The sequence below is a fragment of the Sorghum bicolor genome, chromosome 8, assembly GCF_000003195.3.
Source record: "Sorghum bicolor cultivar BTx623 chromosome 8, Sorghum_bicolor_NCBIv3, whole genome shotgun sequence".
NCBI classification, from domain to species: domain Eukaryota; kingdom Viridiplantae; phylum Streptophyta; class Magnoliopsida; order Poales; family Poaceae; genus Sorghum; species Sorghum bicolor.
In genome coordinates, this window is record NC_012877.2 from 51635559 (window position 1) to 51649560 (window position 14002).

Sequence of the window (14002 nt, forward strand, 5' to 3'; positions counted from 1 at the left end):
AAATATGTTTTTTTAAACGAATCAGACAGGAGTGTAGAGAACGAAAGTAGGAGCCAACAGAACTGATTCATTGGCTAGCTGACCGTGCAGGGCGCCATAACTGACTCAGCTAGGTGATCGTGGTCACCGTATACATGTAGACGTGCTAGTTTATCTAAACATAGTCTTCACACACCCCCGCAGTCTGTTGCTTAGTATTTACAACGCAAAGACTGGATCTAAAAGCTTCAAATGTTGATGTAGGAAGACCCATAGTAAGCACGTCAGCATATTGTTCACCTGTTGGAACATGAAGAACTCGTATCTCGCCAGCCTAAACACGTTCTCTGACAAAGTGTATGTCGAGCTCAATATGTTTTGTGCGTTTGTGATGCACTAGATTGGCTGACATGTACACTGCCAAGATGTTGTCGAAGAACGCAAGGGTGGCTTTGTCGATGCTGCAGTAGAGTTCGCCGAGAAGTTGCCGGAGCCAAATGCATTCGGCTGCGGTGTTCGCCAGGGCGTGATATTCAACTTCCGCGCTTGAACGTGACACCGTGGGCTGTCGCTTCGATGACTAGGAGACAAGAGTGTCACCGAGGAAGACACAAAACCCGGAGGTCGATCGTCGTGTCTCAGGACAGCCCGCCCAGTCCGCGTCTGAGTACACGGTAATGTTGAAGTTGGATGAAGCGCGCAGGAGCAAGCCGTGCGACGTCGTGCCGCGGACGTAGCGAAGAATGCACTTGAGGAGCGCAAGATGAGGCTCGCACGGATCATGCATATGCAAACATACCTGCTGCACAGCGAAGGCAATGTCCGGGCGTGTCACAGTCAAGTACTGAAGTGCACCGGCCAGATGGCGGTAGCTTGTAGCATCTTCAATCTCCGCGCCGGTGGCATCGAGTTTGCCCTTAGCGTCGATAGGTGTTGCGGCCGCCTTGCACGAAGCCATGCCTGCACGTTCTAGGCGTAGCGTGCTTGAGAGAGGTAGAAGCCCTCCTTGGTGCGTCGCACGTCGATGCCGAGGAAGAATTTGAGATCACCCATGTCCTTGACAGCGAACTCAGCGTGGAGGTTGTTGACGATGTCCTGGATGAGTGCCATAGAGGAACCGGTGATGACGATGTCGTCCACATACAGAAGAAGGTAGACGATGTCGCTGCCACGGCAGAGCGTGAACAACAATGAGTCAGAGCGGGTTGAAGTGAAGCCGAGAGTTCGAATGAACGCAGCGAACCGCTCAAACCAGGCTCGGGGTGCTTGTCGAAGACCGTAGAGCGATCTGTCTAAAAGACAGACGGCGTTGGGTCGTGCAGCGTCGACAAACCCGGTGGGTTGCTGACAGAAGATCTGTTCCTTCAGATGCCTAGGGAGGAATGCGTTGGATACATCGAGTTGCTTCGTAGACCAGTTCCTTGATGCTGCGATTGCGAGCACAGTGCGGATGTGGCGGGCTTGACGACAGGGGTGAATGTCTCACCGAAGTCGACGCCCGCACGCTGTGTGAAGCCGTGGACCACCCACCTAGCCTTGTAGCGCTCGAGTGTTCCATCTGGTTTGAGTTTATGCCGAAACACCCATTTGTCGGTCACGATGTGCGCATTGGGTGGACGATCCACCAGTCGCCATGTTCGGTTTTTTTGAAGGGCTTCGAACTCGGTAGCCATGGCGGCATGCCAGTTGGGGTCTTTGAGAGCACCACGAACAGATTTAGGGATTGGTGAGGCAGTGCTAGAGATAGGTGGCGATGTCAGGGTCATGGCGTTGCGTGGATTTGGTTTGAAGGTCCCGACTCGGGATCGAGTGACCATATGGTGTCCCTGTCTTGCGGGTGGAGTTGGGTGTGTGTTTCGGGTGATGGTAAAGGAAATTCGGAAGGTGCTGATCTAGGTTCGGTGCTGGGTGTGGGGTGAGGCGTAGCAGAGGTAGTGGGCACATGTGAGGTGGAGGCGCGGTGTTGGCGGATGATGCACTAACTGATGAATCGGATTCAGAGGCGTGAGAGCCTGAATGATGACAGGCGAATCCGCTGAGTCCGGTACTGTAGCCAGTCTCGCTGTTGCCGGTGTAGTCTGAAATTGATCAGAAGAGAAGGGGAAGGTGGCTTCGTTGAACACAACATGCCTAGAGGTGATGACGCGTCGGTTGTTTAGATCAAGACACCTATAGCCACGATGATCTGCTGGGTATCCGAGGAGGGCGCAAGGAGCAGAACGTGCGCTTAGTTTGTGTGGGGTAGTGGCTGTTTGGTTGGGGTAGCATAGGCACCCAAACACGCGAAGCTGACTGAGATCAGGAGCACGGCCAAGCAGGCACTGATATGGTGTGATTGAGCCGCTGGATTGATAGGGTCGACGGTTAATGAGATGGGTGGCAGTGTTGAGAGCTTCTACCCAGAAGGTTCGGGGCATGCCTACATTGAGGAGAAGACTATGGACACAGTCGTTCAGCGTCCGAATAATGCGCTTGGCCTTTCCGTTTTGCGAGGATGTGTATGGACAGGAGAGGCGAAGCGTGGTGCCATGGGCAGCAAGATGTGTGCGCATGGCCAGGTTGTCGAATTCACGGCCGTTGTCAGTTTGAAGGGCAAGTGTATTGGCAACTGAAATTGAGTGTAGACATAGGCGTGAAAGGCAACAATACAAGAATGAACTTCTGATTTTGCTCGCAAAGGGAATGTCCATGCATAATGGGAATAATCATCTAGTAAAACTAGATAATATTTGAAAACGAAAAAACTAGACAACGGAGATGTCCATACATGGAAGAAGAAAAGGACAGCCGAACATGCTTGCCCAGCTGGCATGCGTCACAAGTGTTATTCTGGGACTTTGTAAACTGAAGATCAAGAACAGCCAAGGTCTTGTGGAAGTTGTGACACCCGGGATGGCCTAAGCGCTGGTGCCACAGATCCATGGTGGGTGCAGTGGTCACCAGAGCCTGAGGTGTGGTGGGCGTCAATGGGTACAACTCGCCATTGCTGTTACATCGGAGAATCTCCGCCCGCATGAGGAGATCCTTAACAGAGAAACCAAAGGGATCAAACTCGATAGAAATGTTATTATCGCGAGTAAGGGAGCGAACAGAGATTAGATTTTTAACGAGGTTTGGGGAAACCAGAATATTGTTGAGGTGGAGGGGTGAATTGGTTGTGGCAATGTGAGCACGCGCACGGTGAGTGGTCGGGAGCGATGCGCCATTGCCAATAGTGATTGGTGTGGGGGAATAGACTGGTTTAAGATGGGAGAGATTACCGGTGCTTGAGGACATATGTGACGAGGCCCTCGTGTCGAAGTACCATTCGGCACTCTGAGGTGGTTGAGCGCCGGAGTTCACCAGGGCGACGAGCATGGCCTGGTGATTCCAAACATCTGGAGGAGCGGAGCTGGAGGCGGCGCCGATGTGCTGGGTGTTGCTGGGCAGTCGAGGAGCGAAGTACGCCTGATTGGCCTGGGTTCCAGGCCGGGGACCGAGAACACCAGAGGCCGGGACACGGAATGGCATTTGCCATGCTTGCACCATGCCCGTCCATGGGTTCATTCCGATTGTCCAGGCCGGAGGGCGGGGGCATTGTTGTTGTACCCACAGCGTCCACGGCCACGCTTTTTGCCACCGCAATTGTTGTCATTGTTGCGAGGTGGTGCGCCTGAACCATGGGAGGAAGTCCGCGAGCCTGGGTTGTTGGAGCCGCCGTCACCCGCTGCTGGAGTGGTGGAACGAGGGGCGCTGCTGTTGCCGCCGCCGTTACTGGATCCGTTCGATCCGGATCTGCTGGAGGCCATGAGCGTGTGTTGCCCGGCGATCTTGTCGTGTTCAGCATCAAATTTTTCCTCCAGCAACATATATGAACGTGTAGAAAGGAAGGTATGGGGAGGTTGCTTGGAGGTAATCGCTGGCACAGCGTGACGATACTTGGAAGACAGGCCGCGAAGCATATTAAGCACTTGAGAGGTTTCACGAACCGGTTGACCGACGTCGCGCAGTGCGTCGGCAAGGCGCTTGAGCTTTCCGGTGTAGGTGGTGATGTCCATGTCGCCCTGGACGATGGACCGGAACTCCGCGTCAAGGTAGACGGCGTGATGGAGTTCGTTGTCACGGAACTGATCATGGATCGCGTTCCAGATGGTATGCGCCCACGCCCGCGGCGCACGCACAATCGCGCGGAGTCCTTGGAGATCGAGTTGTAGAGCCAGCCGATGATTCACTGATCGGCCATGACCCAATCGGGATCACGGCGGTTGGCGGTGGTGGGAACGTCGGTGAGATGAGCGGTGAGGCCTTACTTGCCAATGACGGCGTCGGAGAAGCACCGCCATTCGGCGTAGTTTGACTCTTGAAGATCTAGCTCGACCGGAACGTGATGACGAATGTTCACGGTTTGGAGGACAGTCGAGGGAGGAGGTGGTACGACGATCTCGGTGTAGGAGGCGCCGTCGATGGAGGAGGGAGAGGCGGCGTCGTCGACATCGCCATCGAACAGGGGGTTGAGGTCCATGACGGCGTAGGTTGGCTGTTGTGCAGCGGAAGAGGAGATGAGCGCCGGCAGTAGTGGCAGCGGGTTGAGGAGAAGGATGGAGACCTAAACTGCTCATACCATGTAGAGAACGAAAGTAGGAGCCAACAGAACTGATTCATTGGCTAGAACAGCTCATATACACAAGTTTACATGATTTATCTAAACATAGTCTTCAACAAGGAGAGCTAACGTTATAGTGGATATATAATAGAATAATTTATCTGGGATTGTTTTCCTATCCATGCACGATGCACACAGGAGGCGGGTGACGAACGGAAGAGGTGTAGAGCGGGGGGTGGGGGGGGGGGCTGCTAGAGTACGGCTGTTCTACAGGAGTCATCGCAGATGTTTCCCGCCTAAGGCCTTGTTAGTTCTCGAAAAAATTTCGGATTTTGGCACTATAGCATTTTTGTTTTTATTTGACAAATATTATCTAATCATGGATTAACTAGACTTAAAAGATTCATCTCATGATTTACAGGCAAACTGTGTAATTATTTTTTATTTTTGTCTATACCTAATGCTTCATGCATGTGCTCCAAGATTTGATGTGACGGGAAATCTTAAAAAAAATTTGGTTTTCGGGGTGAACTAAACAAGGCCTAAATTTCTGCTCCCATACTAAGGCCTTGTTTAGTTTTAAATTCTTTTTGCAAAATAGACACTATAGTATTTTTGTTTGTATTTAACAAATATTGTCTAATTATAGATTAACTAGACTCAAAAGATTCATCACGCAAATTACATGTAAATTGTGTAACTAGTTAAATTTTTATCTATATTTAATGCTCTATGCATGTGTCGTAAGATTCGATGTGATGTGGAATTTAAAAATTTTATAATTTATAAAATTTTTTGGAACTAAACAAGGCCTAACCAAAAAGTGTCATGAGAAAAGTGGAGACCAGGGCTCAACACATGTATAGCATCCAGGAGTGGACACAGCTCAACAGTCAACATGCAGCAGTGCGTGGAGGACTGTTTCATTGATTTGCGTGCGAAACTAATTAAAAGAAACTCATAACTACCAAACCGAGTATCTAAATAAAATTCTGATTGCACAATTATATTTCTTATAATAAATGCTTCAAAACAAGATTCCACATGAATATATTTAGATAAATTTTAGTTCTGAACATTAATTTTACAAAGATAGAACATTTTTTATTAGGCAGAAACAATGTTCTAGGTTCAGAGAATAATGTTCTACCTTTGTAAAACAATGTTCTCCTTTTTAAAAATAGTATTCTAGTTTTTAGGATAAAGAAATAGTATTAAATATACATAAAAATAAGAATATAACATAAACAAATAATATAAAATCTGGAGCACAATATAGGAAAAAAAATAAAAAACACCTAACAGAAAACAATTTAAAAGAACATCATGTTGTGTTGCCATGGCCCATGGACAACATTGCACATCCTTTGTTCCAGAAATTAATTAGCATAGGGCATGCATGCACAAACTAGAAAAAAATCATAACTACTAAACCAAATATTCAACTTAAATTCTGATTACATCATCATATTTTTTGCAATGAAACATTTAAAATAAGATCCCACATGAATATATTTATGTAAATTTTTATTAATGAACATTATCTTATTCTCAAAAGAGAAAACAAGAAATAGGTAAAGCTTCTAGTAATGTGTTCACATGGATAACTTGTTCCAACAGTACTGCTTTATTTCAGTGACCTATTCATTTGTGTTAAGCTTAACTCGTTCATTTGATTACTTAATGTTTTTTCTATACTGAGATGCCCAGATTATGTGTTCTCTATGGAGCGCAGTACCACCTACATTGATGTTCAGGTTCCTGAATGACAAGGCAACAACATCTACCGACTTTGACCGACTCCACTCTAGTCTTCATAATTTTCGGGTGTGTAAAAAGGTGAGCACTTTGACAGTAAACAAGGCTACTTTATACTTGGATGTGCTTGTTTTAAAATTAATTTCTCCCCTAAACTATCTGACAGCTTCCAGGAGAAGAAGCGGGTGCCACGTCCCCCTAAAATCCTATGACCGTTGGATTTTCCGTTTAACGTCCCAGATCTTTTGAATTGGATTTTACCGGAAGCGGCTCCTCCTGATTCTCTTTAAACTTTTTCTCAGCTTCTCTCTACCTTGTTTGGCTTCTCCTCCGAATCCGGTCAGCTAAATATAACAACTAGCTTCTGCTTCTCTTTCTCGACTCTTCTGCTTCCTGAATCCCGACTCTTCTCACCCCCGTCTGCTATCTCTCTCCGGCACTCTCCCGAGAAGGCGGATGCAGGCCGCCAGCCGCGGCGGCGCGGGACGAGCGCCCTCCCCCGACACAGCGGTGTGGAGCCGTCGCGGCGGCGCTAGGGCGAGCGCGCCCCCCGGCGGCGGCGCGGGGCGAGCGCCTCCCCTTCCCCGGCGCGGTGACGCAGCGGCGCCCCACAGGCGAGTGCGCCCTGGCCCCAGGTGCGGCCTCTCTCCCTTCCTTCTCCTCTCCTTACTTCATTGGCTCCGGAGTCGAGCGCAGCGCCGGCGTGCTCCCTAGCGGTGGCTGTCGCCGGCGACGGAACGGCGCGACCGGACCCTAGGTACGCCAACCCCTTCTCTTCTCTGCTTGTTGTAGCCGAGCACCCAGACCCTAACTTTCCTCAATCTCTTATATTTCTGTGCCTCCATTCACCCTCGGATTTTGTTTTGCTCATACTGTAGGTTTTGTATATTCATGCTTATTTATTCTACCCAAATCTGGAGATGGAGCTCAAGGCACAAGCACAGCCTAGGCCATATCAACGAGCGTCAGTAAGATTTTTGGCAACGGTAAATTCATCCTACAGGCATCATGTCAAATCAATTTTGAAATAATCATTACTCCGTTAAAAGAGCTATACATGTCGAGAAAAGCTTCCACTAAAGAATTTTTGAATAATTAGCATTGAATTGAAAATTTGATGTATTTGATTGCACATGGCAGCTACGTGACCATGTTCATAATGAAAATAGATGCCTCTTGTACGAAATGGTCTTACATTGTCTTGTTTATATGGCATCCTATATTGTGCTATTGAGTGTTTATGAATTCCTAACTGAAGCTAATACAATTTTTTAACTGCTAGCAAAATAGGTTTTTGCTAAGGATGTATTTACTAAAGTAAGCATTTTTTTGGCTCTTGCAGGGACTACAAAATTTGATGATGCTTGCATGCTACGATCTGCAGGATGAGCAAAGTCTGTAGTTGGCGCTTGTATTGCAGATTCAGGTCTCTGGACTTCTCCAATCAAGAGCAACAGGTCAGGGTATGTCCGATTTCACTTTTCCTCTGTGCTCACTTATGCAGCTAAATATTTGTACTGTAGGTTGTTTATAGATTATAAACATTACCATGCTACTTCACATTGATGAAGTTGTTTCCTTTTAGTTTTTTTCTATCTATGTTCTCCTTTTCCAATCATAGATGAGGATTTTGCCATCCCATAAATGATAATATGGTCATGATGCGTCATGCTCATAGTCTCATATGTGAGGTCTCAGGTTCTCATTCTATATGAAACAAATGATTGATGTGTCGTATGACTGCTCCTCCGTGAGGCTTCAGGCTCTCATTTTGTACATAGTTTACCTTTATGGCTTCCCTTATCAAATGACTGCCAATTTGATCGCGGCATATTTTTTCCTTGGCAATCTTCTATGGAGTCGGCATAAAGATTTGTTTTGTCCTACTACCGAATAAGAATATCATGAATTGTTTAAATTTAGTTTAGTAGTTGTTTTTACTAGTGAGGATTACTATATGTTCTAGAGCCTTCTTCCCCTGTCAGGGATACATATTCTCAGATCATTAGAGTATCAGGTTGTACAACTACCTCTCTACACTTCACAGAACTAAAGTCATTTTCAATTTTCTATGTTATTGATTCTTCAGATCCACACATAGATGACTCTTCAGATTCCTCTTTTCCTAGTGGGACAATTATTAGAAAAACGTGAATATGTCATTTTTCTCCCATACAGTGCATTTTTCCTAACCAGTATACAGAGAAGGTGTTCTCGTGTTGACTGCCTCGGTGGCCTATATAACTTAGGTAGCATTATTTATTATTCGTGTCAACTCTGTCTTTGAGAAGTTCATTTCTTTTACCGTGAGTCAATGTGACAATGCAGCATTTCAATGCAAATCACTGAGGCTTTATGTGCTAGGAAAGAAAGGATATGAGATGTCTGTTATGCTAAATTATCGGGATTGGTCTTGCTGATGTCATTTATTGTGAATTGCAAGGTCACTCCATACTTGGATAGCTTGGAGCCAGGAATTCTCAGCTAAAATGGTGTGTAATGCTTGAGTGAACTCCATGTCCTCTCCAAACCTATCACCAATGAGGGCTCCGGTGTGAGTGGTCTTCATCTATGGGACAGCAAATGAGGGGATTAAAATGGCGAGGACAATAGTGATGAGCGCCTAATTCACTTCAGATGTAAAGCACCAAATCTTCTTTAACCTAGAACATCGTTGCCCAAGCCTAGAATGCCTCCCCTGTCATCGAACATCTGGCTCAACTTCCGTTCAGCGCCTACTACATCCGCATTCGTGCCTCTGGTGAGCAGTCACATTTAATTTCATTGCCCTTCTACGATTTGGATATGTTTGTGTTTCATTTTCTTACGAATTATAGTTTGTTTGGTTGATGTTTGGTTTCAATCTCTTCGATCAAAGGTTTATGTGTATTTTCGATTATTGGACTCCCATTAGTGACTTCTCATTTTTGTCATCTTAATACTGATTTGGTTCAGGTGTTCCTGTTGTAAATGAGTAGAATTCTGCTTTTCTCAAGGTACTGATGCATCCTATAGTCGTTGTGCCCCCTTAATATCCACTGAATCCTAGGATTATCCATTTTGATATTTATTTGCAAGGGACAAAGTTTTATCATGACGACTGCATGCATCCAAGATGGTGTGGCTAGGGAATGAGGTAAGCACAAAACCATCTCCCTTATGCTAAATAAATTCCATCCTGAAATATCATTGCATTTCTTGGTATCCAGGAATCTTCATAGATCAGTTGGTGTAAAGAAAACAATCATTTTTGGCCTTCTGCTATTTTAGAGTTCTAAATATAGATGGATTCCTTTACTGCAATTCCATCTAAATTATCACTACAAATATGGCACTAAGATTCTAGGTATCCCAGTTATTTACAGTGGTGGCAGAGACGGAGATTGAGAGTGGGTATGTGCACTACCACATCGAGCAGTGGCAAACAGGAAACATCTGCTGAGGGAATCACAAGGGTTGTAGGTGGAATGAAGTACACAAAATGCTGACATCTCTATTTATGGGTAAGTTGGTTGCTCCTGCCTTGGATGTATGAATGCCTTCTTATAGTGAGACATGCAATCTATTTTAATATTATAGACACATATTTACATAAATAGGGGAATGAGCAAGCAAATTTCCAAACACCACTTTACTTTAAAAAAAGATTTCCTAGAATTTAAACTGCAGAGTTACTAGGCTGAAATTTTCCCAAATCATATTAACGTTTCATGTTCCTGTTTGTAAATACAAGAATTTAAACTAAACAATATAAGCCAGATGATATGTCTAGCAACTTTTTTGTGTATTCTTGCCTGCTACTGCTTCAGTCTAGCACCAAATAATAATATATTTTTTCACTCTAAGGTCGCATCTTACTATTCTAGCAAGGTACCACTTAGATACTATAGCATTGTAATTAGTGTTTTAATAAAAAAATGGATCTGTTGCTAGAAAACTTTTGTTGGTGACTGTTGGAAACGGTGGTGAATTTTAATAGTTTCAGTGTTACTGTTGTTGGTCACGGTTGTGGAAAAAGATGATGAATAATTTAATTCTGCTATTTTTTTATCATGATTCAAGTGAGGAACTCATAACATTACTCCCTCTATTCCCTTCAGGTTGTGGTTCATGACAGTGTACAATAATGGCATTGTTAAATGTGTTTACGAACATGACTTTTTTATAAAAAGAAATTGTTGACTACAGTAAATAATACCTAAAACTATGCTTTCATGACATTGGATTTGTTAAGGTTTTAAATAGTCTTGTTATGCGTTGGTTATTACAAACGCCACACATTTTACCTATATGTATTGCTTTCAAACCTCGTGTCCCATTTTTTCTATTTTTATAGAGTCATCCATCCTTTTTTACACTCTACAATAATTGCTGAAAAATAATGATGGGTGCTAACTATCCTAAAGTGACTAACAATGTCTCCATGTTCAGGCACATCGATGGCGTAAACATGAACAGACCAAAAATAGAAGCAACAATGTTCATGCTTGAAAGCCAAAGTAAAGATGTTGGTTCAACAGATAGTTGTGGGTAACTTATAATGTTTAGTTTTAAATCTAGGAAAACATCTTTAATGAGGGTTGTTAACTATATTTGTAGTTATGTTGACAAGTGCCTAGGTGAGATCATTTCCATTGCAAAATGCCAGAAATGGCACAACATGCTTGGAGGCGATCTTTTGTTTGCCCTTAAGGGCATATACCCTCACCCTCTTCACCATTAGATTCGCATTGAGAAGTGTGCAAATATACATCTCAATACAGATTCGCATTGAGATATTTACACCTCAATGCGAATTCAATAGTGGAGAGAGAGAGAGAGGGCACATGCCCTCAAGGGCACATTTAACTTTACCCAGCATGTTTGGCAGTAACGAAACAAGGATTTCTATGGTGGTCCTAACCAATTCTAACTTATGCAATTCAGTACTATCCATATTCAAAACATGAGGTATGGTTCAGAGTATTTGCCAAGAAATTCAGTATACAAACATAAATGTATCAAAAGCACTATATTTGACAACAGTAGCAATGTTGATTGGTCAGATCAAAGAGATGGTGTGTGGTGGCCCAAAAGAGTTATTTAGAGTTCACCAATTCAGTAATGACAAATAGTTGATCATACTTTTTCCATAACGTATGTATTATGTATGTTGGCACAAAAGCAAGCTTGTTCGCTTGGCAGAAAAGCCATGATAGAAAGTACTATTTTTGCTGATTTGTTATGAGAGAAAAATACTGATAAAATGACTTGAAAAATTCGGCAGATAAGCTCAAGCGAATGAGATATGTACATCCATTTTGCTATGCATCCAATAACGTGTCTAGATACATAGAAAAATAGATTAACCAAAAAAAGTTAGAGTGACTTATAATTTAAAATGGAGAGAGTACTACTTACATACATAGTTACAAACAGAAAAATATGTTAATAATATTCTTGAGAGAAATGTGTATTGAGATATCATATACCTTGCATTTGAATTCTAACTTCCACCCGATTCTAAGTTCTGTCCACATATCTCTTTGCATAGCGGCCAATAGCAATTAGTACTCAATTCATCCTCATTTATAATACGTTTGACTTTGTTGAAACCAAATTTGACCACTTATCTTATTTAAAAATTTATGCAAAATATTACTTTTTTGTCATGGCTTGATTTATTAATAAAAGTTCTTCGAGAATGACTTAAATTTTGCTATCTTTGCATAATCTTTTTGAATAAAACGAGTGATTAAATTTAGAGTCAAAAAACTCAAATGTGTTATAGTTTAGGATGGAGGGAGTATTTCAGTTTAAAGCTCAGTGCTCACCACGGAATAAGGCAGATACGAGGATGCGCAGCGCCAGAGACTGAGTATAAGGAGAAATCGACGTGGTGGGCGGCCGTATTGCACTGTGGCATCCGAAACCCTAACACGGGTGGCATGGAAGGGGTGGAATCCGGCAAAAATGATGCCCTAGATGCCAGCGCGGACGGCGGAGGACGGGGCTGCGGCTGACGCGGGAGGCGCTGAGAACAGTAGGCAAGAGCGAGACCGGGGGGGAGGGCGACCAGAAATCTTCCCGTCCGAACGTTTGGAGGGGAGACGTCGTCTGATGATTCCCGCGTTTGCCACGTAAATACGTTTCCTTTTTATTTTCTTTTGTTTTTTGTTTTTTGTTTTTTCTTTCCTTTTCTTTTCTTCTTATTTTCTTTCTTTCTACGTTTCTTTTCTTTTTCCCTTTTGAAAGGATCAAGATGCCCAAGAGGGGGGTGAATTGGGCTTCTCTAAAAATTTAAGCAACCTATAAGCTCCAATTCAACCCCTTGTGCCTAGTGTGACTTAGAGAGCTACCGGATAAAAAGTTTTGCAACCTAGTTCCAATCCTATTCTAGCATGGCAATTCTAAGAATGTAAAAACACAAAGTAAATGCTAGAAAGTAAAGGAGTAGTGGAAGAAAGTGCTCGGTGATGTTTTGCCGAGGTATCGGAGAGTCGCCACTCTCCACTAGTCCTCGTTGGAGCACCCGCGCAAGGGTCTTGCTCCCCCTTGGTCCGCGCAAGGACCAAGTGCTCTCTATGGGCTGATTCTTCGAAACTCCGTCTCGGTGAATCGCCCAAAACCGCTTACAAGCTTGACACGAGCCACCCACAAGAACTCCGGGTGATCTTCGTGCCTCCAATCACCACCGAACCGTCTAGGTGATGGCGATCACCAAGAGTAACAAGCAAAGAACTCTCACTTGACCCAAACAAGGCACTAGAGAGTGGTGGATGCACACTTGACTCTTGGAACTCACTAGAGGAGGATTCTCTCAAGAATTCACTCAAATCTCAATCCTCTCTAGGCTCTTTGCAACTCTCTTGCTCCACAACAAGTTTCTCTGATGTTCAAATGGGCAAGAGTGCTCTCATGGACGAGGTGGAGGAGTATAAATACTATCCACGAAGTCTAAAGGTCGGCCAACCGTTTTCCACTGAAAACGGGGTCACTGGACGCACGTTATGTTGCACCGGACGCACTGCACCGAGCGTCCGGTGTGACATAACGGCTACCTGCGCTTTTCTCTGACAGGTCACCGGACGCTAACTCGCAGCGTCCGGTGCACCGTCCGGTGCTCGGGGAAACTTTACATGTTCCCTGCGCATGGGACCGGACGCTACCCGGCGCGTCCGGTGCTAGCGTCCGGTGCTCAGGGGAACTTTGCAAGCTCCCTGGGTAAGGGACCGGACGCTGCCCGGTGCGTCCGGTGCCAGCGTCCGGTGCCTAACCCTAAGCACCAAACAGCTCCAACGGCTAAGGACCTCACCGGACGCACTCACAGAGCGTCCGGTGCCCCTTTGGGCACCCAAACCTCGTCGAAACGCGATCGCTCCAACACGAAGTTAGTTCCTCTCGATCTAAGGACTATCTCTGAGCTGCCTAGTGCTAGGTTTACCAAGTGTGCACCACACCTAAACCTAAAGCCTTGCCTAAGTCAAGCTACTAGATCAAAGCCCCTCTTAATAGTACGGTCAAAGAAAAACAAGGTCCTAAACTACTCTAAGTGCCCTTCTTCACCATGTGGCACTTAGACCTAGTCTAGTCTTGACGATGTCCATCCATCCTTTGAAAACCGAAACGATTTCCACTATTAAGTAGGCATGTACGTCCCTGTCCATCGAGTACCTATATACCATGACCTTACCTATGACTTTG

At 44.8% G+C, this 14002-nt stretch overlaps 2 protein-coding genes and 1 long non-coding RNA gene across 9 annotated transcripts; 1 reads left to right on the forward strand and 2 right to left on the reverse strand.

The window, feature by feature from the left end:
- LOC110437601 (uncharacterized mitochondrial protein AtMg00810-like) lies at positions 560-937 on the reverse strand. Its single transcript, XM_021466080.1, has one exon. The coding sequence runs from the start codon at positions 935-937 to the stop codon at positions 560-562; it is 378 nt and encodes a 125-aa protein (XP_021321755.1).
- On the reverse strand, positions 3522-4480 carry LOC110437602. The gene is made up of 2 exons (XM_021466081.1): positions 4273-4480; positions 3522-4153 (listed from the first exon to the last, which is right to left on the reverse strand). The coding sequence occupies exons 1-2, from the start codon at positions 4478-4480 to the stop codon at positions 3522-3524; spliced, it is 840 nt and encodes a 279-aa protein (XP_021321756.1).
- On the forward strand, positions 6738-11279 carry LOC110429570. Of its 7 annotated transcripts, none has more exons than XR_002446662.1 (8): positions 6921-7076; positions 7198-7305; positions 7662-7782; positions 8763-9080; positions 9275-9315; positions 9398-9455; positions 9675-9822; positions 10751-11279. It is a non-coding gene; the product is annotated as an uncharacterized LOC110429570 (long non-coding RNA). The 7 variants fall into 7 exon arrangements; XR_002446668.1 differs by having other exon boundaries at positions 9406-9455; XR_002446663.1 differs by having other exon boundaries at positions 7662-7776.